Source organism: Haemaphysalis longicornis, unplaced genomic scaffold (genome assembly GCF_048455015.1).
Source record: "Haemaphysalis longicornis isolate Haplotype H1 unplaced genomic scaffold, Haemaphysalis longicornis Haplotype H1 scaffold_8, whole genome shotgun sequence".
Taxonomy (NCBI): Eukaryota; Metazoa; Arthropoda; class Arachnida; order Ixodida; family Ixodidae; genus Haemaphysalis; species Haemaphysalis longicornis.
In genome coordinates, this window is record NW_027526445.1 from 168,496,452 (window position 1) to 168,521,529 (window position 25,078).

At 51.0% G+C, this 25,078-nt stretch overlaps 1 protein-coding gene across 1 annotated transcript; it reads left to right on the forward strand.

The window, feature by feature from the left end:
* The first annotated feature begins 19,206 nt into the window (after window positions 1-19,206).
* On the forward strand, window positions 19,207-24,510 carry LOC144148569 (uncharacterized). Its single transcript, XM_077680084.1, has 5 exons — window positions 19,207-19,910; window positions 21,149-21,365; window positions 22,078-22,269; window positions 23,462-23,866; window positions 24,159-24,510. Exons 1-5 carry the CDS (start codon window positions 19,207-19,209, stop codon window positions 24,354-24,356), a joined length of 1,716 nt encoding a protein of 571 aa, XP_077536210.1. The 3' UTR covers window positions 24,357-24,510.
* Window positions 24,511-25,078: the final 568 nt, after the last annotated feature.

Here is a 25,078-nt window from a genome sequence, read left to right on the forward strand (position 1 = left end):
GGAATGCCAACTCGTCGCAGGGCATTTCGTACGAGGAACTCTCGTATCACGGGAATATTCGTCACGCAGAAAACTCGCATTACGAGCATGTTTTGGAACGTTAAAGCGATGTCTCCGCCTGCTATACGTCGTCCATTTAAAAATTATGTAGGCCAGCGAGTGTGCTTTCAAAGTTTTTGACGTAGGAAGTTAGGTAAATATGCCTTCATACCGAGTTAATTCTATTGAAATGATAACTGCATTCGGATTTGTGTTAAGCAGCACGCAGAAAAAGTAAACAAAGCTCAGTGGATATGACATTTTGCTGTTGAGCCCAAGGAGGCAGGTTCGATTGCGGCGGCCGCTCTTCGGATGGAGGTGAAAAGCGAAAACGCCCGTGTGTACGAGATTTCGGAGCACGCTCATTGAAGATGCCCAGGTGGTCAAAACGAATTCGGAGCCTTCCACCACGGCGCGCCTCATCGCCTGCGTAGTGTCGGTGGTTAAACACCCACAATCAGTCAAATCATCAAATAAACAATTTCAAACCTTATGCAATGCGTGGTGGTGTGTTCTTCAGTGTTTAAATAGAAAGAAATCATCCAGATTAGCTATGGTTCAAGCCTTGCAGAAGTTAATGCAAGCTTCGCCAATTTTTATTTTTTTATTCGCAGACTGAAAGTGGGGGTGCGGGTTGTATGCATGGGCAGGTTACACGCGCGAAAATACGGAAGTACACCACCACAATACCCCTGACGATCAGCACTTGAAGACGTGCAGGCTCACGCCCTCCCCCCTTCCCCCCAAAGAAAAAAAAAAACAGCTGTTTACGCACACCTGTTGGTCGCACAGACCTCCCCACGCCCTCTAAACAGCCGTACCGAATTTACCATTGTAGAAACCACTTTCAGACCGGCTTTCAACGCCAATTTCCGGTACACGGCTGCAGTGCTACGAAATCCATGCGACGAAAAGCCGCCTTGCACGAGAGTTCCTATCTTGAGATGGCACTGTACCAAAAGGCCGGTGTGACGAGTTTGCCTATGACGAGTTTTCCGGTGACGAGCGGGCTTGTGACGAATGGGCTCGTTCCCGTTCCTTGTACAGATGCTTTCAGAGTGGGTACGCTGAAAGGGTTGGACGTCCGTTCAGTGGCCCGCAATTTTCGAGTGTCCATTGTGAGTTGCAGTAAAAAGAGGGAGAAAGGGGTTGACTACAAAGGGCCCATTTGGAGATACCCTCAACGCATGCGTTAATCTTCTTTAGAGGCGACATCGGCTACCGCGGAAATGAACGAGGTCCGGAATCCTTCTCTAACCCGTCCACAGCTTGCACAAGTCAAAAGACCCACTTTGATCTACAGAAATCTCTCGCTTGCCTAAACACGGCATCCATTATGTTCCACAGTTTTACTTTCGGGTGCTTTTGGGGATTTGCAGTGCATGAGGGGGCAAGGAAGGGAGGTGGGGACCACAGTCCATTGTTGCCATGTCGAGAACCAGTCGAGGCGAAGAATGCTTCTCAATTCTAAGCACGCCTATATGACAAACCAAACAAAACGTTGCGAAAACTACATTTATACCGCACCTTCTCGTCAAGTACAATTTTGCTGTTAGCAGGACGTTTGAGTATGGCGATATTGACTTGGAAGACTTTTTGGGGGCTTTTGCTTGTTAAGTGCTTTTGTAGAGGGCTTTTGGGGTAAGAACTTGGACGGGGCGAGAAGAAGGTTTCTTATGTTTTCCGGTTATCGGTAGATGTGTGCGTCAAGTTGTGGTCATGGAAGCCAGTGGAGACAAAAGCGTGTAATGGGATGCCAATCCTGCTTAGGCATGGGGCCACAAAGCTCTCATTCAACGAGGCCATGAGTAGCGAAACGGAGTACATCGTCTCGAATGACAGTAATCTGAAGGTAGCACAAGTAGGAATCGTCACTTCGCTAGGAATGAGGCTCGGACACACTCTGCGATGGTAGCACATGATCAGGAGGCATAGGTTGTAGAAAAAATGAAGGAAGCTCACTAACGTGTAAGACTTGGAGGTAGTGAAGCTGGTAGCAACCTTCACGGCCAACGCGAAGGTTTTAACATGAAGGGTCTGCAGTCACGTCTGTAAGGAGAACGGATCGATGTCGCTAGCAGTTGACATCTTCATTGTTAATTTCTATTAGCGTGCACACTTGCCAATAAAAGACTAAATGCACGCTCAAATGCTTTGTCCGCTACAGATTTTATAACGGTAGCATACACAATATCTTTGTGCATGCCAACAAAATTATCGCCACCGGCATCATTACGCCCGTCGAAATACAGACGACAAACTGTTACAGGTAGAACAGGCGTGCTGGCACTTGCGCGTGCTTACTCCCGCGAAAGTAGGCTACTGGTCACCTGAGGAAGACAAGTCCTTGAAGTGTCTGTCGACGCCACTATCGGTTGGCGACCCGCAGTCGCACGAGGTGGTTTGCTGCGGTTTCGTTACACGTTTCAAGGTGTCACTCAAGGAAGTCGCTCATGTGGCTGCTATTGGGGGTGATCGGGAGTTCAGAACGGGCTTCGCGTAGACCCTACCCACGGGAGAGGGTAATTGCTATTGCTTAGTTGCTTTGTGGAGTATTCTTAACCGTTTCATTCCAAGAAAGTGAAGCCAACGTAGCAGTGTTTTAGAACTCCCCCTGAAGCAGCGTCAGGTTTCCACTATGTTTCATGTAGCTGCCGGTGTGCTCACTGGATCACGCATTGTCACAGGACTCCGCCAACATTTCTCCTCTTCAAGGCCTGCAGTGCATGTTCCATGGTTCCAGGCCTTTTCGATTTCACAGCTCCACACCTAAAAATACAAAGATATCCTCGACCACTACCGCCTCAAACGCCGCATTTTACCCCCGCCCCTCGACAAGTTGACTACGGAAGAAGCCACCACCCACCACCTCCTGCAAACGAAAACATACCCCTACGGCACTCTCCTGCACGCCATACACCCCACTTCCTACTTTGCCACCTGCAAGTACTGTCCAACGTTGCACACCCTGTCACGTGATCTGGGCGTGCTCCCACACAGCAGTGTTCCCCCTATCCCCTATCCCAGCGATGAGCCGTGGGTATACGCATGCTAGCGAGCCCGGACCCCGGCGATCAGCTTCGGCTGGTTGAAACGGCCGACACGCAGCGAGCTTCCAGGAAAGTCTGGACTTTAAAGACCCCTCATTGCCATTACTCCAGAAATATATAAAAATAACTTTTATTCCTCCTTTTCCTTCTAGTTTCACAGAAATGAGCAGTCGCTACACGAATTCCCACTTTTTTCTCGTAAACATATAGCTGCACGCGGACTACTTCCAATGTTTGCGTGATAAATCAAAGGTAATAATTATTAAAAATGATGAAATATTGCATGATCGACTAAAATTTATCGCACGCCAATAAAGGCCTAGCGGCTATCCTCGGCGCGTAAATAATTAAGACTCATTATTATTAGTTTTATCAGAACTTAAACCACATTATTATAATAGTTTTGTGAAAGACAACTCTGTCATCATGATCATCATCATCATTCCAACAGCAAAACCCCTTCCAAGGACTTCCATTTTTTTCTGGCATACCCAAAAATCCGCCCCTGTGAACTGAACGCTTGCGTGCTAACAAATACCCAAGGCCAAAAAATGCTTCCATACAAGCCAACGGCATAGCTTCGACCCAGAACAGAAAACAGAAGCTCAGAAAGTTGCGGAAGTAAGAGCGGTGAAACTTCATTTTGTTCTTGCGTAGCATGCACTGCAACTCTTGAGGTTAGGTTCATTTACAGTTAGATTGCGAACCACGGCTGTCTTGGCAAATCTACTTCCAATCTCTCCAAGTGACACAACAATGGTGGGGTGCATCCAAGTCGCAGGCAAATCACTCGAAGTCCGTCCAAACTATGCTGCCCGGTCAACCGACACAGCATTTGGGTCACTGATGAGAAGAAACGCAAAAAATTGGGCACATCTCCCCACGAGGGGGGACTCGAGTAAATGCGTCGCGTAGGGGGTGGGTGTACTGCGTTAACGTTAGTGTTTGGGGGGTGGTGGTGGGGTGGTAGTGAATGTGTTAACTATTATTGCTTATTACTATTAATTATTAATATTTCTTTCATATATTATTACTTTCGTGATTTTGCGACTCGAGTCCCCCCTCGTGGAGAGATGGGCCCAATTTTTCTTTTTTTTTTGTCACGCAAGAAGTGAAGGCAAGGAGTAGGTTGTTGTAAGTCATTATTTATTTATTTGTTGCTGTTGTCGTTGTATTGGATGCTGAGAACGACGGCTTTGTGGTCGCTAAAGTTTACTGTTAAGGGGTCTTTAAGCAGTGGTCGTGCGTTGCAGCAACTGGTGAAGACGAGATCGATGCAACTGCTGCCGTGTATCAGCAGCTTCTTGACGTAGTTTGAATGAGTCAAGGATATAAGGCGCGTTCGTACCCTTTGATTCTGTGTCGCTTTTGTGGCGCAGTGGGAAGAGCACCATGTAACTCGCGTTCCGCCCACAGGGTCGTGGGATCGAAACCAGGTGCCGATAACTATTATTTTTTTTATATAGTGTAGGGGGAGGGGTGCGGACCTGTTGTTGAGAGGGAGGAGGGAAGCGTGATGCGGGAGAGGAGGAGTGGGAGAGAGGGCACACCTGCGCGCTGAGCTGTTGCGGACGGACGGCGGACGCTACATGTGAGTTAAAGAAATGCTCTGCATTTAAAAGAAGGCATATTTGTTTCTTCGCAAGGTGCTTCCCAGACTCTTCGCGTCTGGCTAAGCCGGCGCTGATATCTGGACTCTGGCAGGCACTCTTCAAGAGCGCACACTCACGTGTGCTCGGTATTTCTGACACGAAAGTTCTTTTTTATGCCCGGGTACACCAAGATCTCTTTCACGTCATATCCGTCCCGGAAATGACGCCGCCAGCAAAAGTGCCACTGACTCTGAGGGGCCCAGATTCGAGACAATGCCCTCTCGAGCCCTCGAGCCGCAACGGGAGGTATTTGGCGCTCTACCGACTGTGCTATATCAGCGGAGACGTGAGCAGCTCTACGAACGCACCTTATATCCTTCCCTATGACTCACTCAGATGGTGCTGCCGTCTAGGAGAGGCGAAGAGAAGTAGCGCATCGTGACGCTAACGAGCACCGACACTTGGCGCTTCGATTCCAGAACCTTCGTGTATGGGGGAGTCGCATGAATTGAGGCACCGTCTGCGCTCGCGTTGTTCCCATGACCGTTGTGTTTCAAGCTGCTGTTTCAGTGCATTTCATTTTGAATTTCATTTTCCAGGAAAAAAAGCGGTTATTTTTTGTTTGTTTCTTGCGTGTCGGCGTCACTTCGTCTGGCGGGATCAGGCTCGCGAACCCTTCGCACATGAAGGAGGTTCCTTAACATTCAACTGCTGCTGTAAAGGCACCTTACACTTTCGTGTTTTACCGATTCCTATGAAAGAGGGATCCACCACAATTTTTTTGATAAAGCCACTGCGTAAAGGTCGTGTCGGGCGCCTCGCTCTGGAGGAGTGTTTCCAACCAAAGCTGTACTACTTTCGTCCACCGATTTTGTGGAGGATGCGCAAGGTGACCTTTTGACCGGAGACACACCCCCGACGACACACCCCTCGAAGCGCATCGCGTGATTCGCCGGGCCTGCTGTGGGCGCTCCGCACAAGGTCCCGTTTTAGGTGGTCTTGCCACTTAGCGGCGGCGGCCGCTATGGCAGCGGCCGCTCAGCTGATTTGCAGCCGACCAAAACTGCCGCCTTACGCATGCGCCCCTTGGTCGTCTCGGGGGTATCGGACTCATCTTGCACCGCGTTCACCGTGAAACAGGAACGATGCTTTTGCCGAGAATAGGCCGGCACTCCTTTCGTGAGCGTTTCACCGGATCGAAAGACGTTAAGCCGCGGTCGGCAATACAGCTGCATGAAAAGTTATCCAAGCGAAACCAAGATTCATTCAACCAGACTATTGATTGATTGATTGTAGGGTTTAAGGCGCCGACGCAACGCAGGCGATGAGGCGCGCCGTAGTGGAGGGCTCCGGATTAATTTTGACCACCTGGGGATCTTTATCGTGCGCCGAAATCTCGTACACACGGGCGTTTTTGCTTTTCGTCTCCATCAGAAAAGCGACCGCCGCTGCCGGGAATCGAACCCGCGACCTCGTGCTCAGCCGCGCAACGCCATAGCCACTGAGCCACCACGGCGGGTCATTCAACCAGACTAAGCCAAACTTTTGCATTGCATATCCAAGGTTAGATGAGCTAAGCCGAAACCTTCTTTGGGGGTATTTTTCTGCTAACGCCAATGGACCAAGCTCAAGATTAACTAACTCGGCTGTTAACAGCGCCGCACGCCATAGCTCACACTGGCTATTTCATCGAACAGAGGCACTGCACTCGAGCCGCGTCGCTGGATGAAGTTGGCTAAGTTTTGTTACGGCACTGGAGTATGAAGATTACTCTGGGAAGAACAAGTTCGCTTCAAGGTATCATTGTCAAAGGCCTGTCCCAACATGTTGCATTGGTTGGAAGGATATCCCGTTTTCTGATGGAGGCGGAAAGCAAAAACACCCGTGTGGATTTCTGCGCATGTTAAAGATGCCCAGGTGGTCAATATTAATCCGGAGCCCTCGACTACGGTGCGCCTCATCGCCTGTGTTGCGTCGGCGCGTTAAACACTACAAACAATCATTCAGGGTATCCCGCAGAAAAATGCAGTCTGCTTGATGGGAAAAGTGCGGGGGAAAATACGGGAAAATGGCCTGTGGTAGTTTAAACATCACGCATATTTCTTCATTTCTTAACAGCGGTTCATCTTGTAGTGCAAAGACACGTATGAGAACAGAACATTAAAGACGTTTACGAATAAAAAACTCATCTTCGAAAGGTCGGCGCACAGCGCATGCGCTTGAGTGTCCCGTAGGTAGGTGCCTTGTTTGGCGAAACTATAAATCCATGACCCAGGCGATTCCAAAGGCGGTTACACGCGGTTCTGCCAATCTTAAAAAGAAGTGATAAGACTTGAAACGTTGCCTATATCGATGGAATTTTAATTAATTTTTGGCCGCTTCCGCTGAAGATGGAAGGGCTCCTGGCTGTTCGCTGTCTCGGTATGCACTCGTAAAATTGTCCTGGGTAAAAAATAAAATCATGTTTCCGAATTGTGTTAATAAAACCACGACCTTAAGAGTTCCCCCAGATGGAAGAATCTTACCCTTACGCAATAACGCAATATTTTTTTTCATTGTTCGTTTTCAATTTTGTATCAATACTCCAGTGATGATTTTTCGGCGCGCTTGTGGTGTGCAGTCGCCAAAACTGTTAACAACAAAACACAGAGGTGCCTGCCTACGCACACAGTGGAAGCTCACGATGGCGACAGCCGCATCTTTGGCGCCTGGTTACCGCCACTCACGTCTGCCGTACTCCGCTCGGGTGCTTCAGCGCATGCGCATAGCCTGGCTTAGCAGCCCGAGCGCTTTCGTAAGCTGCCGCACTGTGCATACGCTGGCACATCGTTCTTTGTTGTTGTTGTTAACAGTTTTGGCGACTGTACACTGTACGATAAACCAATAAATAAAAAAACCGGTGGTTGTAACTCCTATCGGCAACTGCTTCTATACAGGTTAGACACAACCTTGTAGAGAAAGAGGCCGCTCAGAGATAGCAACTGCTGGCAGAAGAACTGCGTGACATTCCTTCTTAACTTATAACGTGTCAAGGGCATATTTATGATTGACGCAATTTGTGAGGGGGAGGGACGAACCACCTGAACCAAAGTTGAGCGTTGATTCCCATTTCAAATGAACTGGGAACACTGGGAACACATAATGCGATGACATTCATAAATACACAAAGTAACCTGGCTCGTAAACCCGGTTTTGATTTCAGAAAGGAGGGTGGTGCAGGAGAACTCTCGCTCGAACGTTTCCTCAACGCACCCTCGTATGGAGGCACATTGGCGTGTCGTGCCACTACTCATGATTACGAGTAAGGCGTCAATTTCGCATCTTCACACGTCAGTGAGGAACGGTCCATCCCGCCGCTGGTATGGAGGAGGGAGTTATTAATTGCTCTAACTATGCGCCGTCATTCATACGGAATAATGTTTCCTGGTAGCCACCCACACGTTATACGTCACGTCCAGAGACACCCACCTCCCGAACCCCTTGAGAACTGAGTGCATGAACGAGGTTCGGGAAGGAATTATTTAGATCACTTGAGTGAAAGCGCGTAAGGAATTATTGCGTCGGCCATGAGCCTCTCGTGGCTGCGCTCATCTTCACTGGTGAATCCCCTAAGTGGGTATGCGTAATTCGTCTGGGGGCCCATTGCCGTTGCACCTTATGTATGTATGTATAAATCTTTATTAAGAAAAGGGGTGGCCAGTGGCCTAAGAAGGGGGGGGCTGTTTGGAAGGAGGTAAGGGCTCCTGTAGGCCTTAAATTCTTCGGGCTACGCCTGACTGTTTGGTGAACTCCCAAAGGGAAAGCAATCTCTCCTTGGCATGACTAGGATTCATGGGCGTAGTCCAATCTTCGTATACGATGGCACCTGTTGGGCGTGTCTGACTCGGAGTTCACAGAGTTCCCACAGGAGGTGTCCTGTTCGACTGTGGGTCGAATGTCCTGCTTGACTGTGGAGTCCTTGCAGTACGGTGGGACGATGAGAGCGGCGGAGCCATTGCGTCTGTCTGGATTACTACGCGCGCCACTTTAACGTAGGAGCGCTACTTGAGCAGCACATCCTCGCTAAGGGCGGCCCCTGTTCGGACCTTGTATGTCAGAACTTGAGCCCCTCTGGGTAAGCCCTTTGGAATAAGGTGCTCATTTTGGGGAGTCACGTCTCTCAGGTTGGTCTTCCTTCGTTTTCTCTCTTGTTCGACGAGGCTGGCTGGGTCGACGTCAGTCAGTGGTGGAACCGGGTGTTCGGAAAGTGAGTGGAGCGTAGAGGTTTGCGCGCTCGCCATCGCCTGAGCAACCTCGTTTCTGAGGCTGCCGGCGTGTCCCGGCACCCAGCCGATACATACCTGGATGTTGTAGTTGTCTTTTAGTGCTCTGCACTTCTTCTTGATAAGGTGGCACACTAAACTATCGATGTTTGGTCCTTGAAGCTGTTTGATGGCTTCTGTGTTGTCGCACATTACGGTGATTTTTTGTCGGGCTGTCCACAGTGAGCGCGCCGCCTCGGTGCGTACCACGAGTGTCGCCATCCACAAGACATGGAGGTCTAGTTGTGTGCCTATAGGCTCGTGATATTTGCTCTGTATGACCCAAATGGTGTGACCACTGGAACGGTGGCCTCCCGTGTCTCCTCATTTCAAGCGGCATCTGTGTACACAGTAGCTGCCTGAAGCTCGGGGTCGTTGGTGTTGCGTGCACGAGCCTCCCGTTCCTTCGTGTGGCGCTCCTTGTTGCGTCTTCGTGGCAGTGGTTCTGGCGAGTAACGAGCGTGTCCTCCCACGGTGGTGTCATAAGCGGTAGTAGGGAGCTCGGGACGGATCCATTCATCAGGAAAGCGCATGATACGCCTGCCAGCATTCGTTCACGTTCGCCTCGAGGCATTGCTCTCTCTTCTCGCAGCGAGCGTGGCCGCCAAGGAAGGCAGTCTGGCGTACCTATGTAGGTCCTGAACTTTTGCGTGACGTGGTAGGCCGGTGACCACCCAAAGGGAGTCTCAGGGCAGGACCTCTAGCTTGAGCATTTGTGCCTTGGTGAGGTCAATGGCCATGGCTCCGTAGCGTGCTTTAGCTGTGAGGACCGTGGTGACGATCGTTCGCAGTACTTCGGTGCAAGCACCGCCGAAGCGGCTTCCGAACCTCTGTACTACGTGTAGTATCGACTTCCACGACTTTCGGAGCTGCGATAGGCATTCGTTGGGAGTGACATTCTTGTGGAAGGGAATGCCTAGTATTCGAGCCCAGCCATCTGTCGGTCGCGATCTGGCATTTCCATTCAGGGTAAGGGGCACCTGGGCACGCTCAGCTTCTGAGCCCCGAATTACCAGACACTGCGTCTTGGTTGGAGACACTTGCGTGCCCGTTGGTCTGAGGTACTCCTAGAGTGTGTCGAGGCCTGTTTGAACAGCCGTCACGGTGGCTTCGGTGCTGGTACACTGCTGTAGAATGGCCCAGATGGTGACATCATCGGCGTAGGCAGTCGAGCCGAGACCCGGTATCTTCCTAAGTGCCCGGGTGGTCTTAGCCATCGCAATGTTGAAGAGGGTAGGCGATATAATGGCTCCTTGAGGTATTCCAACTGCGGCAGCATGAAATATTTTGGGCGAGGTGACACCTGTTGTTGAAGCCGCAAACTCGAAGGTTCGACGTCTCAAGAAAACTCGTACGAAGTTCTGAATACGGGGACTCGTACCTCTCTCAGCCAGAGCCTTAAGCAGGTAGTCGTGTCTGACCGTATCGAAAGCTTTCTGAAGATCGACAGCCACCAAAAGCCCGGGAACCTGACGGAGGCGCCCATGTATACGCTTAAAAGCTACCTTTATCAGGTGTATGCTGTCATAGGTGCACAGTCCCTTGCGAAACCCAGTGTGGCCAGGGTCGAAGAAATCTGGTTTCACGTATTGCAAATTGTGGTTGAGTCTACTAAGCGCCATTCTTTCCAGCAGTTTGCACGGAGTAGACGTGAGTGAGATGGGTCGCAAGTTGCCTAGTCTGTCAGCAGGCTTCCCTGGTTTTGGAATAGCGTGCACTACAGAGTGGCGCCAATTGTCAGGCATCAGACAGCTTGTCCAGCCATGTTGAGCTCTTCCTGCAATTTTTCTTTTTGTCGTTCGTCCGGGTTGTGAAGCATCGCCCAGGTGATTCCGTCCTTGCCTGGCGCACTTCTTGCATTAACTGACTCGAGTGCCGCTGCGAGCTCTGCCAGGGTAAACAGCGAATCTGGGCCTTCTTCGGAATCAACGGGCATTGGGTCATATATAGAATCTTCGCCGTCTTCGTTGCCGTACGTGGCTTCGGGAAACAAGATGGTTGCCAGGTTCTGTACAGATGTCGCCGGGTCTATATCGAGTTTCAGGCGAAGGTTAAGACCTGTGTTCTTGGCTTTGGACTTGCCGCACATAGTACGAAATGTTTGCCACAGTCGACGTGCACCCGCCTTTTCACCGAAGGACGCACAGTGGTCTTGCCACCTATCACGAGCCAGGTGTTAGGCGTAGCGCCTAGCTTCGGCTGTTTTGCGTCTTAAACGGATGTCTTTGTGTCTCTTTCCATTCCGAATGAAAATTTTTTGTAGACGTTTCCGTGCTGCCCACAGGTTAGCAAGGTGCTTATCGGGGGTAGGAAGCTCTGGGTCGATATCCAAGGTGCGTGTGGCAAGGGCTACTGCCTTCTGTAGTACCTTAGTGACAGACCGGTTGTCTTCGTATTGACGGAGCAGAATCCTGAACTTGTCCTAGTCCACACTCCCCGTCTTTCTCCGCAAGTCGTGCTTTCGACCATTTGGGGTCAGCTCAATCCAGATTGGAGGGTGGTCAGAGCCTAGAGGGTCAGGCTTTGTCCTCCACTCTCTCACCAGCGAGCGGCTAGACGTCCATGCGAGGTCTGGGGTAGTACAGCGCTGCCCTCAAAAATTGTTCCCACGCGACGTCGACTAGGGACACCCGTGCCTCAACGGGCAGCGCACACTCCCCCTGGTGTCGTCGGTGCGCAAGGGAAGCTACGCGCGACCGAAGAAAGGTGCCGCGGTACCCCCGCCTCCCCGTTCCAGCCACCTTAGCAGCGCCAAAACAGGCCCAACACCGTCGATAAAGCCGACGACGAAGCCGACAGAACGATAGTCCCGTCGACGAGCCCGCCGGGGTAAGCACGGGGAACACTGGGTAATAGCGCCCTATCGCCACTCTATCTTCACTGTGCTCCGTGAGTGAAAACCGCCAGCCCCCTCCCCAGCGCGGTGGGAGTTTGTTGTCCCGCACGCCACGGAAGAACTGTTGGCTGGCGGGTAGGGGTAGAAAGCTTTGCATTAAATATATAATAAATTAATGAAAAATCTCGAAACGTGTAAACCCCGGCATTCCCACAATATTGCAGATTTCGCGGAAGTTCCACCTGTTCGTTATGATTAGCATAAATGGAGATAATTAGATAATTGCTCGAACGACATTTTAAAAATTAGAAAAACAAGAATAATATAAAATAATTACGGAAACTTGCCAATAGTGTAATGCCCTTCATTTCCACCATAATGTAAATTTCAGGAAAGTTCCAAATCCAATCGCTATAATAACGTAAATGGAGATAACTGACGGTACGAAATTCTGAAAAACTAAAAAATAAGAAAATATGTAAAAATACGCAAATATGCAAAACGTATTACGCATGGCATTTCCACAATAATGCAGATTTCGCTAAAGTTTCACCGGTAATCGTTGTATTAACCTAAATGATATAATTGGTACAAATAAATGTTGAAATACAGTAATAACTGGTTAAATAGGACTTGCATATATCGGAAAATCAGCCAAGTCGAAATGTTCCGCGGCACCGAACTATTTCCTATCCCACCATGTATTTGTTGCCCTTTATTCCGAAGTATTTTGGGCCAAACTGCGGATTTCTCGAAATCTTAACTGAGAGTGAAACGAAAATTTCGCCGCCGCGTACCTTTTCACAAGATTTGCGCAATGCTGCCGTGCCTAAAGGTTTCATTCCCCCGGCGATTTACCTTGTCGCGCGACGCGTGACGTCGCGCGATGAGGCCCTGAGGCGGTGTTCGCACTTGCGATGAGCGATGAAGCGACTGCGTTCAGCGCAACTGCTACCTGACTTTTACGACTTCCTTGGTGCTCCAAACATTCGCAGTCAAATAAAATACGAGCGCGACAAAAGCAGGTCGAAATCAAACTAAAACACATGCTACTAACCTGGAACAATGCCGAAAGCATCGCGCTTTGCAGGAGGAGCAGAAAATAACACTCATGAAGGCTCTTTTCAACATATTACTGCACGAAGAAATGCACACGGTTGTTTTTACGCCACAGCACTCGCATCACGGCCCACAAATTTCGCTTCTTTTCACTGGTGCAAAGAGCTGACGCCTCCCAACTCTACGCTTGTTTACCAGTCGCCGATAGAAGGACGAAGAGGCTGCGTCAACCTACCGTCTCGCTATCCACCTAGCTGTATACGATGATTACTTCCTTTTACAATCCATACACGTTTCTCCACACTGATGAGTTCCACGCTGTTCGTTGATTAGTGCATGCGTATGCTGAAGCTACTGACCGACCAAAGAACGGAAGTGTACGGGAAGTTGCTTGCCGACCCGACCGGACGGATCCAGCGTTAGCAGGACAAACGAGCCCAGCGGCGGCGGCTCGCCGCCGCCGTTTGCATTGCCGGATGTAAACAAACGTTTAGTTTCTGGCTACGTCAGCCTACTCCGCGGCCATGATTGGCTATCCGGTTTTGCGGGGCCGTCGCGCGACGAGGGAGTCCTGTCCGAGAGCGATCTGCTCCGCCGTCGCAAAGCGACAAAAAGCGACGGGCGGCTCATCGCTTTGCGACGTCGCGGAACGTCGCCCGATGAGGCGAATCGCCAGTGGGAACGTGCCTTAAGTCCATCGATTTTTTTTTCTCGTTTAGCCGCGCCTACCACGAAGTCGATGTGTCCACTGAACGTGAAGTGTGAGCCTAGAGGCATATCCATTTCGCCAAGCAACCCTGTGGCACGTCATCGGTCACCCAGCCGGTAAACGCCTCTTGTATGTTTTCTTTTTCTCTATCAAACCTATATGAAAAGCAAGATTCGAGGCTGCTGTTGAAGAGCTGGTGAGCAGTATACTACTAGTATACGCCTTTTTCGCAAACAACCCGATATTTCATGGCAATTCGAAAACCTTGCGTATCTCAAAAATCCGCTTATCTCGAAATATATTCCGGTTTTTTTACTACCCCGAGTTTGATACGTATTACTGTACGAAAAAATAAAAGGAGGAAGAGGAGGAGCAATAAAATTTATTTCTATATAAGTTCTGGAGTAGTGGCAATGGGTGGCCTCATCAGTCCAGGTGGGCCCTTTCAACCAATCGAAGCTGATCGCCGGGGTACGGGCTAGCTTTTCCTTTAATTCCACCATTTCCTTTAATTCCACAACCAATTGGATGTACCATTGAATGTATAATACTTTTACCCCAACTCCAATTACCTATTCCCTCTCCCCCCGAGACCAAAATTCGCTAAAGAGTAACATGGCGTCTTTGTATCCCTTGTACATAAAATAAATGCGTGTTACCACCACCAACGCGCGCACGCCGCCACTCTAGCCCCGCCGTGAAAGAATACACAAACGGGTTCTTGAGCGAAATGCTCGCTGAGCTTCTGCCGAGCCAACTATTCTTTTTCTTCTTTACATCCTCTCGAAAAACTCAATGTCTAGAAAAAATCGACGCGGGCGGAATGTTTCCATAAACGACAACCAGATGACGATCTTAGCGAATTGACTATCATCAGCAGCAGCACGCTGTCTCCTGCAACCATCACGCGCGCCCGAGCCGGGCTCAGCACAATACTCCCACCGCTGATCTGCCACCCATTTGTCTGCGCCGCGTCCCAAAGGCAACCGGAATGGCCGACCAAACATCTCCTCACGAGCCTGGGCACCAAGCGTTCGTCGCGGACTCAGCGGAGGGCGAGTTCACAGTCAAGACATCCAGCCAGTCTGCTTCACATCTGCGCGCATCTGCCTCCGTCTCCAGTCTCGCAACATTCAGCTCTCCAGAACAACGTGACTGTTTGGTTCCCTCCGCCTCAAAGACCTCAGTGTGTCCTGTGGCCAACTGCGCTCCCTCCACTGCGGCGCCAGGCTCTCACAGCTTGTCTTCTAATAGAAGATCGTCATTGACTTCGTTTCAACAAGGTAACCCGGAATTAGCCTTTATTCCTCAGCTCGGAGCTTCCGCCAAGTCAGATACGAGCGAACTGAGACCTCATACGGGTTTTAAGACTTCACTACCGACGCCTCACCAGCCATGCGCCTCAGAGTATGCGAACCCAGGCAGCCGGAACATTTCTCCAGGCATGGCCCCCTTGAGAACGAGGACGCCGCTTGCCTTGGTACCAGTTAGCTGCGACTTCCGCACCGGCGCGCCCAGCCAGGACACTAGAAATATGACCGAGGGTACCCTACCCAGTAAAAATGCCGATAAGGGAAACAAGCAATTTAAAACTGTCTTCGAGAAGACGGACGGTTCTTTCGGAGGAAGGGGTGAAATGGTGGGACTACACGTATTCACTGTTTCTCCAAAATATGAGGTGGGCTTCCTCGGGAATACTAATCGGCTAAATTATGAAACGGAAGAGGAGAGCACAGTATCGGAAGACAGCGGTGAATGGGGGTGGGGCTCTGTAAATCGATCGCGGTACTCCCAAACGCCGAAGCAGCCCGACATGCGTAATATAAGCAGCGTTCTGGACGATCTCATTGATGTATTTGAACCACAGAGCAGTTCTAAAGGTTCCTCCGCTTCACTCTCTAAGCGCCGCATATCTCCCTCACGGCGCCGATTAACCAGGAGTGAGTCGGAAAAGAAGCGCGAGATGAGTATTATAAATAATGTTTTCGACGACCTTTTAGGGGTATTTGATCCACAGCGCGATCCTAAAAGCTCCTCGGTTTCATTGTCTCCCAAGAGGACTCGGTCATTGCCGCTACCCGCTGGGGAAAAACGCTACCGCGTGACACCACCAAACACTAAAAGGAGAAAGACAGCTGTGCAGAGGTGGGCCTCCACTCTGCGTCGGAGGCCATTATCGACAGTTAAAGCGAGCGACAAGGAATCATCGTCAGATAAAACGAGCCAAGAGCAGGGAGACATAGAACGCGTGTTAACCGCGTGCTCTGTATTGGAGTCGGTAAATACGTACGTATCAAACGAAGTGCCCCAGTTCTCGCAATCGCAATTAAACAGAAACCCAAGGCAGAAAAAAGGCAAACGAAAAAACAAGAAAGGTAGGCGCAAGAGTGGACAGAAGTCGAAACGTTCGAGTGACGATAAATCCAAGAAAAGAAGGCGTAAACTCTCAGATGTATCAATAGACAAGCCACGGTCCTTGTCAAAGCAGAAGAGGCGTAGGAACGGTGGGGAGAAAAGCGGAAAGGGTTCGCCGGTGCTCGGACGCGAAGGCACTGAAACCTCCGAGGATACGCCGCAACAGTCCGAAGATGCGTCAATAGACAAGCCACGGTCCTTGTCAAAGCAGAAGAGGCGTAGGAACGGTGGGGAGAAAAGCGGAAAGGGTTCGCCGGTGCTCGGACGCGAAGGCACTGAATCCTCCGAGGATACGCCGAAACAGTCGGAAGATGCGTCAATAGACACGCCACAGTCCCTGTCAAAGCAGAAGAGGCGTAGGAACAGTGGGGAGAAAAGCGGAAAGGGTTCGCCGGTGCTCGGACGCGAAGGCACTGAAACCTCCGAGGACACGCCGCAACAGTCCGAAGATGCGTCACTAGACAAGCCACCGTCTCTGTCAAAGCAAAAGAGGCGTAGGAACAGCGGGGACAAAAGCGTAAAGGGTTCGCCGGTGCTCGGACGCGAAGGCACTGAAACCTCCGAGGATATGCCGAAACTGCCTGAAGGGAACAAAAGTGGTGATGGTGAAACCCCTCCTCCCAGTCAAGACAGTACTCCGCGATGGCGAAAGTGGGGAACTCAGCTGCTTGGCACTCTACAGTCATCCTGTTCACCGTCGTGTCCAAAAGGTTCCGATAAGCTCGCAAAACCCCCGCCAAAGGAATTGCCTTCCAGAGATCGCAACTCAGTCCCTCCGCGACAAGCCCCGGGCAAAGGGGTTAGTCATGTGCAGAATGGCCCAGCCAATCGAGAGACCGCTAACCTAAGGAAAACTGAGCACCCGCTCGAGACGGATGATTACCGCGACACAAACGGAAACGGAAAGACCCCACGAAAGACAGACTCCTTAAGCAGCGTTTCCTCGAGCGAAGTCAGGCCTGACGATTTGAGCACAGAGTCTCCAGGTAAATTGCGACGGGTTGAAGCCAAAAGGGACGTCGGCATGAAGTCATCTTCTGCGACCTCTAAAGTCGTAGACGTAGCTGTTGACATGGAAGTCCCAGTATCGGACGACCGCGAACCAAAGCGGAAAACAAAGAAGCGATTTCACGAGGAATTCCCGAGAATCTACATACAAGAAGGCCGCAGAAAACCAGCCAGCATCTCGGAGAGCGAGGAGTCATTTGTAGAGCAGGACCAAATGGGAAAAACGATTCCGCTCAGCGAACAGCCATCGTCTACCTACGAAAACAGAATAGAAGAAGATACCGAAATACCAGCGGCAAATGTTCTACAGCGGCAAAGGCGTCGTCGATCAAAAACTGGGAAGACAGTGCGTAAAGACGAACCGCTCTCCGAGCCATCGTATTTCTACGAAAACACATTAGATGAAGATACCGAAATACCAGCGGCAAACGTCCTTCGGCCGCAAAAGCGTCGTCGATCGAAAACTGGGAAGACGGCACGTAACGACGAACCGCTCTCCGAGCCATCGTATTTCTACGAGAACACATTAGATGACGATACCGCTATACCAGCGGCAAACGTCCTACAGCAGCAAAAGCGTCGTTCATCGAAAACTGGGAAGACGGCACGTAACGACAAACTGCTTTCCATGCCGGGCGGTAGACCACGCCACATAAGTCCCGCGGAAAATCGCCCAGGAGGCAACCGGGAGCGCTTTATGCCGAAGTCGGAGAAAAGCCGCTATGACAAAGACGTCTCCATAAGGAACTTCGAAGCAATGGGTGCAGTGGAAAGCGAGAGCTCTTTTGAGAACCGGCCCCACTCTCTAACAACTACTCTACCCTTGAATTCTCCCGCACGGACCAACACAGGGGGATCAACGCCATATCCAAGGAATTCTTCCCGGTCGTTTTCCATAGGCTCGGAGTGGCGCCCATGCGAAAGTAGTAATTACTCTGGCGCCTTTAACGTGCGATTCAGAAAGCGTCGCCCCGCCCGGCCCGGATCTCCCGCGCAACGGAGACGCAAGCGCAGCTTTCAGCAGCGTTACCTTGGACACCCTTTGCTGCGTCCCCACAGGACCACACCATTGCATCTTACCGGAGCGCAACCTGCGCCCGTAGGATACGGACACCGGTTCGAGACTAATGTCAATGCGCCGTTATTGAGACACCCTTATCCGGTACAGTCACCTCTATCGCAGGGCACAATTAGACCACCGGTCTGCTTTGAACCAACCACGCTGTATAACAATCCGACAATCGTCTACTGTAATTCATTGCGGCGCTCATTGGCTCATGGCACGCGGTCACACCTCCAAGGGGGACTTTGCACATCGAAATCAACAGATGTCATGGCCGCGGAGCCCAACTTCCCACAAGCTGTGGAACCACAACCGGAACAAGAACACACCAACAAACAGTCGGTGGTACCACCTTCGCCTTTTCAAGCGACATTTGATGCCCCAAAATACAAACAATCACTGTCACGTGTAAATGTTCCCCAATTCGCCGCTGCTCCACCTTCAGCTTTGCCTACGGTGGCTACCTTAAGCCCCAATCCTGCGATAGTTGAAGAGCCAGATACTGCTATCATTCGAAAGTCGTCCACCCACTTTAGCTCGCGAGGGCCCGAGAGGTTCCAGGCAAACTTATTTCACCGCACTGAATCGCACACGCAAGAGAAGCGCATCCCCGTGTCAGCCGATTCTTGCGAAGGCAGCTGCTCGAACTCGTCAAAGTGCCCCACTTCTACAAAGCAACCTTCTTTTGAAAACGAGAGGGAAATGGAAAGGCAGGCCTCAGATGCGGGATCCATGGACCTTGTAATTCAGAGCACCGAAAGGAGATTCCACAGCGGAGATATCAAGACAATGTTTGGAGGTCGCGTTAGTGTGGCACTGTTCATTATGCTGGCATGCTTCACTGCAGTAATAGCGGCTGGCTTTGCCATTCGTGTTTTGCGTCCCCAGCCATGGGAAATCCCTGTAAACGATGACAGCGGAGAGCATCCGTGGCTTTATAGTCCACTTTCCCACAATGACACAGCTACAAGGGCCAATTTTTCCTCCTGCGAGAGTCACTTGTGCAACGAGCACGTAACAGAGCTGGTTCGCTCAGTGGACGCCAACGTGCGTCCTTGCGTAAACTTCTACGGGCACGTGTGTGCACTAGTTGCTGCAAACGGCACGGCAGATGAGCAACTGGCTCAGCTGACCATGCTTCGGGTGCTCTCTATTCTTAATTCCAGTAACGACAGCGGTGGTGGGAAACTTCCACTGGTAGGTGCCGCCAGTCACCTCTGGCATCACTGCGTACGGCTGGACACCCTGAGCCAGAAGGACAAGGCCCCACTGTTGGCACTGCTGAACCTCACGGGTCTGAGTGCCTGGCCATACGACGGCAATGTCTCACTTCCGGACGTCTGGAAGGTAGCGGGACACCTGCAGCGACTAATGGCGCTGGCTCCCCTGGTTGAGCTGAAAGGTCTCGCCAACGGCAAAGCGCGACTAGCCCTCGGCAGGCTCGGTGGCTCCGACGACGCCGGTGACGTACTAGAGGCCAGGTTGGCGTTACGTTCCAACAGGTCGCGACTGCGGGAGCTCGCGGCGGACGTCGCCGGTTTCAACCGGCACCTGAAAATGTTTTCCTACCGCCGCCCGACGCCAAGGATTCTCGACAGAAGTGACCTCAAGATCTTTGTCAGGTCATATCTTGAGGCGGCGCTGGTTGGCTTTGGATTGGACGTGGGCGCAGTCGCCGTTCAATGTGAGCCGTTGGTCTGGCTGCTCGTGCAATTTGTGCGAGGCAGTAAGCCCGAGACGGTGCTGAACATGCTCGGGTACCGGCTGGTACGCCACGTACGCCTCTTCACTCCAGCTGCGGCTACTGTCAATATGCAGCCGGGAGCTGTCCTTAGCAGGTAAATATATCGATGACATTACATAAACCAGAGTTTAATTCAGTTAAAGATGAGGAATTTGCATACATTACTTAAATCAGCGAAACGGTCCTTGGTCCTCGTCTATGAGTCATTCATTATTTTTGTAACTTACAATCACCCGCCGCGGTGGTTCAGTGGCTAGGGCGTTGCGCTGCTGAGCACGAGTTCGCGGGTTTGATTCCCGGCCGCGGCGGCCGCTTTGCTGATGAAGGCGAAAAGCAAAAACGCCCGTGTGTACGAGATTTCGGCGTAAACATTCCCATGTGGTCAAAATTAATCCGGAGCCCTTCACTACGGTGCGCCTCATCGCCGGCGTTGCTCGGCGTGTTAAAACATACAATAAATCATGTAACTTACAATCGACTGTAAAAAAAGCAATTCCCCAGCATTGAAACCCAAGAGCATGTCGGGGATCACTAGCGCTTGCTTCGCTTGTAAATGTTTTGCCAACAAGGCGTGCAGTCACTCTGATTACGTGACGATAAATCGAGAACAGGTTCACACATGCATCCCAGAGTCGTGATTGACGAATCCACAAAATTGATCTCTTTTATAGTGCAGCTATGTTAGACTAGGTTTGAATACTTGTTTTATGTCTTCACCCCAAAAAAATACCTATGCGCCGTGTGTACGAACCAAGGCGTTAAATCCACCAATTTAATTGGCACTAGCGAAAGGGAGCAACCAGTTGCGGAACACGCGGGAGAAATACTGAAGGCATTCGACAGCGTAAGGCGGAAAAGAAGGGCGAGGAAAATCGGGTTACCAGCGGCGAAAAGACAAAGGCTACCGAGAATGCGCGTCGGGAGCACAGCCTCTAACGTGTTCGCTTGCACTTATTGCTTTGGGTTCAAAACCCCGAAAGAGCGCTTAGGCGTAAATGGGCAGTGGGCTCATTAGTTGCGATGAGGTGGTTCTACTCTGTGATTTCAATGTGGTTGTGTTGGCTGTAGAAACGAAGTAGTTTACGTGTTTCGTGTTCGAGACGTTTGGCATGCGATTCTAATGCAATCCTGCCAACCCGACCATACTGCGTCGTAGGAGCGCGAATTTGAAATTATCCCGGAATATGTGCAGCTGCATGTATACCGATCGATACATTATAGCAACAGCAAAACTATTGTGACAGTTCTCATTAACTAACAGTGATTTCACAGCTTAATGGTGATCTATATTCCCAGGAAAAAATGGACTTGAATATCTTTTTCCCTGCGCAGGGAGGCGAGATGTACGCGCGCCATCCTCGACGACGCCCTTTCGCATGATGAAGCTGAGTACGTGCGGTACTCGGCACTACGAGACCATCTGAACGTCAGCTCCGTGCGATCCGTCGTGAGGCGGGTGAAACGCGCCCTGAACGCTAAGCTCGCCGATCAACACTGGCTGGACGTCCGCAGTCACACCAGCGCTCAACATCATCTCAAGGAAGTGAAGGTGCGATGCCGTGTGCATAACGTGAAGCCATTTCTTTGTTTGTTTCGTTGTTGCCACGAGCTAAAAAGAGTGTCTGAACAGGTTCCCGTAAGCGGTCGAGATAACACGCTAACTTTGGTCTGCGTCCGCAGATAAGGAACGATTCGATTATGGCTCACTGCAGCGCGTAATTACTGAGCAAGTCGTTTTCTTAAATGCGAAGCGTGAACCGCAAACCACACACGACAATGTTCTAGAGCGAAGTGCCGTGCCCCTGGAGATACGGCATCATCCCCTAACGCGCGTTGCACCAACGTGAAGAGCACGCGCGCCAGGGCAAACCGTATGCACACTAGTGCACACCGAGTGGCATCAAGGGGGCGAATACCGGCGGATACAAAAGACCGCCTGGGGTGCTGTGGATATACATACACGTGTTCCGGCGTAGAAGCCGCGAGCGGGGCTCACGCCCTGCCTCCTTTCAGACATCTCCACGCGCAATCGGTGAGGGTCTGCGTAGTCTATAGCTTCGCAAACAAAAAAAACTGATTGCATCCCACTCACAAATGCGTTTGTTCAGATCAACCACCAAATTGTCTAACTCCCCCTGTTTCTAACGTGTTTATCACATCGTCACATTCAAAGCAACTGTCAGTAACGGCTTGCGACGGAAACTCTGGCGATTTCTTTGGTGACGATTGTCGAGCTTTGGCTGACACATTTCCGTACACAGGTTCGCTTCTTCTTCGAGCGCTACCAAAGAAGCAGCCAGAGGAAATTGGCGAGCCGAACGTTGGCGCCGCCGTCAGACGCCTTGGCCACGTATCAGCGGTTCCGTGAGTCTCGCTTCCGCACCCGCCTGCTCCAAGACGATCGGTACGACGAGGGAAGCGACCACGACTGCGCCTACGATGAGCGAAAGAAGGTGAGGAGATCAAGCCTGAGATCTTTAAATAGATGCACGGCACAGGATTGTGCGTGCGTCTAAACGTAGAGGACAGATGCCCGCCTCTGTTCCCCAGCACTCTGCGCTGTCACTGTAAGTCATCTGCGATCGGTAGACAGGAATGTAGAAGTTCTGGTGGTTAGGCATCCAGAGCTCTTCACTTTAGTTTCCGTAAAAAGTTGCCACCACACTTGGCTAGTAACAAGTGGATTCAAGTGTGATAACCATTCAGAATACTGCTGATTGTCGGTACGTGTTACGGTTGAGACGGAGGACAAGAGCACTATTCCTTCCCTTGTCCAGAGTTCGTCTCCACTTCTGTCCTTCTGAACTCCCCAGAGGCGCGTAAAGTAAATGAGAACAGAACACAATTATGGGTACGCAACCCACAATGGACCGACTGGCATAGGGATAAGTAGTCTTAAAAGTTGGCACTCTAAGTTGTAAAGCCTTTTCTTTCATCTCCGTAATGAGGCCGCTCTGAACTGAGGGAAATAGTGATGAGGTCTACGTTTTCGTGAACGGCTACGAGACCAACACAATAAAAGCTTGTTAATTCGAACTCGATGGGGACGGTACAATTGTTCGAAGTAAGGGGAGTTCGAATTAGCGGGCGGAAGCAAGAATGAATGAAAATCGCGCCATACTGCGCGGGAATGAGAAGCCACTTCTGGACTCGTTATCGCAAATGAGGTGCTACTGCACGTTTGTGGCAGGTGATTTCGTAAGTAATGTTTCGCAAATAATAATGGCATGCGCCGGAGCACTGACGCCGGTGGCGCGGCGCCGTCTGTAGACGCGAAATAAGCTGTTGCAGCAGCGTAGCGGGCGCGCCATGCTGTTGTTTTTCTGTTTAGTTGTTTTGCATCTCCAGTAAATTTTGTTTGGTTTGGATTTGCAACGCATTGTAATCCCTCTGGGCCGACTTCTTCCAGGAGTGATGGAAATCAGGAGATCATAGTTCAAATTACCCGTTCTGGATACCGACTCGTTCGAATTATCGGACGTTTTCGCCCATTGCAAAATACAGGGCTGTGCCGGGACCAGGCCGTCAGCTCGAATTAACCGGAAGTTCGAAATAACCAAGTTCGAATTGACGAGCTTTTACTGTATTCCCAAAGCGTGCCCGTTTATCAGCTGTCGTGGTACATAGATCTCCTCACCAATACAGGTGCTGTTCTTGCGGCTCTCGGCGGTGGAACTGCGCGACCCTCAGAGCCCGCTGTGGCCAGCCCGGCAGGCTGCTCGGCTCGGGCCCCGACTTTCCCGGTGCATCCTTCGCGTGTTGCTGCCACTGTCGGTTGACCGAAACATCCATGCAGCCGTGCAATGGTCTCCCGCTGCACAGGCCAGGCTCGGCAGCCTCCGTGCGTGCGTGAGCGCGCAGCACGCTCAACAATCGAAAGAGACCGAGTCACCCTGGACCCCGGAGCAAGAAGCGCTGGCGGTGGTCGACAACGCTGCCTTAGGGCCGGCCAGAGACGTCTTCCGCGCGTACGTGGAACGCCTGGTCACGAACGACCCTGGAGCCCTGTCGACAAATGACGCCGCTAGAAGGTCCATCGAGAGCGACAAGGTATGCGAGCTGAGCATCCGACTTGCCCGCCTCTTTTTCAAAAGACGGGTACTTCGTTGGAAGTGATATCTCCAGGTCTTCGTGAAACTGTCCGAGCCGTAGTGAGAATTTTTCGCCCAATTATCAAAATTATGTTTCAAACATATTAGAAGACCCTCTCCCTCCTCCCGCAAGGGCTTCGTGAGGACTTAAGGTCGCGCGCATGGTAACAGTAACGCTTCTGTAGCTGCAGGCTGCCCATAGCGCATGCGCAGTCATTTCTTCCTGATGTGTATCGATTCGCACATCGCAGGTGTTCTACCTTTTGTACGCGCATTCGATGTGCGAAAGCCCTGACCAAGGACAACTCCTGCCGCCTCACACCCCGCCCTGGGAGACCGTCAACTACCAGCTGTCCAATGATGAGGCGTTCCAGCGGGCGTTCGAGTGCCGCGTGGGGGACGCGATGCGTCTCGATAAGACGTGCTCGTTTTGGGATCCCCGCCTCTAAAATATCAGTTTTGTGTATGCGTATTTATTACTGAGTATCATAAATACACCTTTTCTGTGCGCCCAAATCAGTGATGGCTTTCCTGATCTTTGCTTTAGTTTAGCGTTGGTTTCACGACAACAGACAACACGAAAAGCAACGAACGGCAAGACTAATAAAGGCAGACGACGTGGTTACGTGGTTGCACTTGACTTGGAATGCGGAAGCGCCATTGAGTTCTTTGAAACATATACGTTTGGATACTACGCCTCCTAACATGACGCCGTAGCCCCCCTACCCTTTTGGGGGCACGGCAGGTGCTCGATTCCTAGGGCATTTGCACCGAAGAGGGAACCCGATTCACTGTTTTACTTCGAACGAGTAAGTAAACATAGCTGCCAATGGGAATCGGTATATCTCCACAAGCATCCAACGGTAGCTGTCATTCTCAATAGCCAATCGAACTGAGTGGGTATGTTGCAAGGACTATAGTCCGTCTTAACGTGTCGTTACATTTGCATCGAACCTATCGGCGTCAAGCCAGGAACTACGGTATGTTGTCAGGCCAATATCCTGCCCTAAGGTGTGCTTACCGTAACGTTTGGCCTAACGACGCGCCAAGCAACGACGCGCTCATTGTGCGTCGAACGGCAGGTACCGGTTTTGCATGTTTTTTTCTCCTCAAAAGCCACCACGCTTTCATTAGGTCCACGTTGAGTCAGCTGGTTGCCATGGGGCCGAAG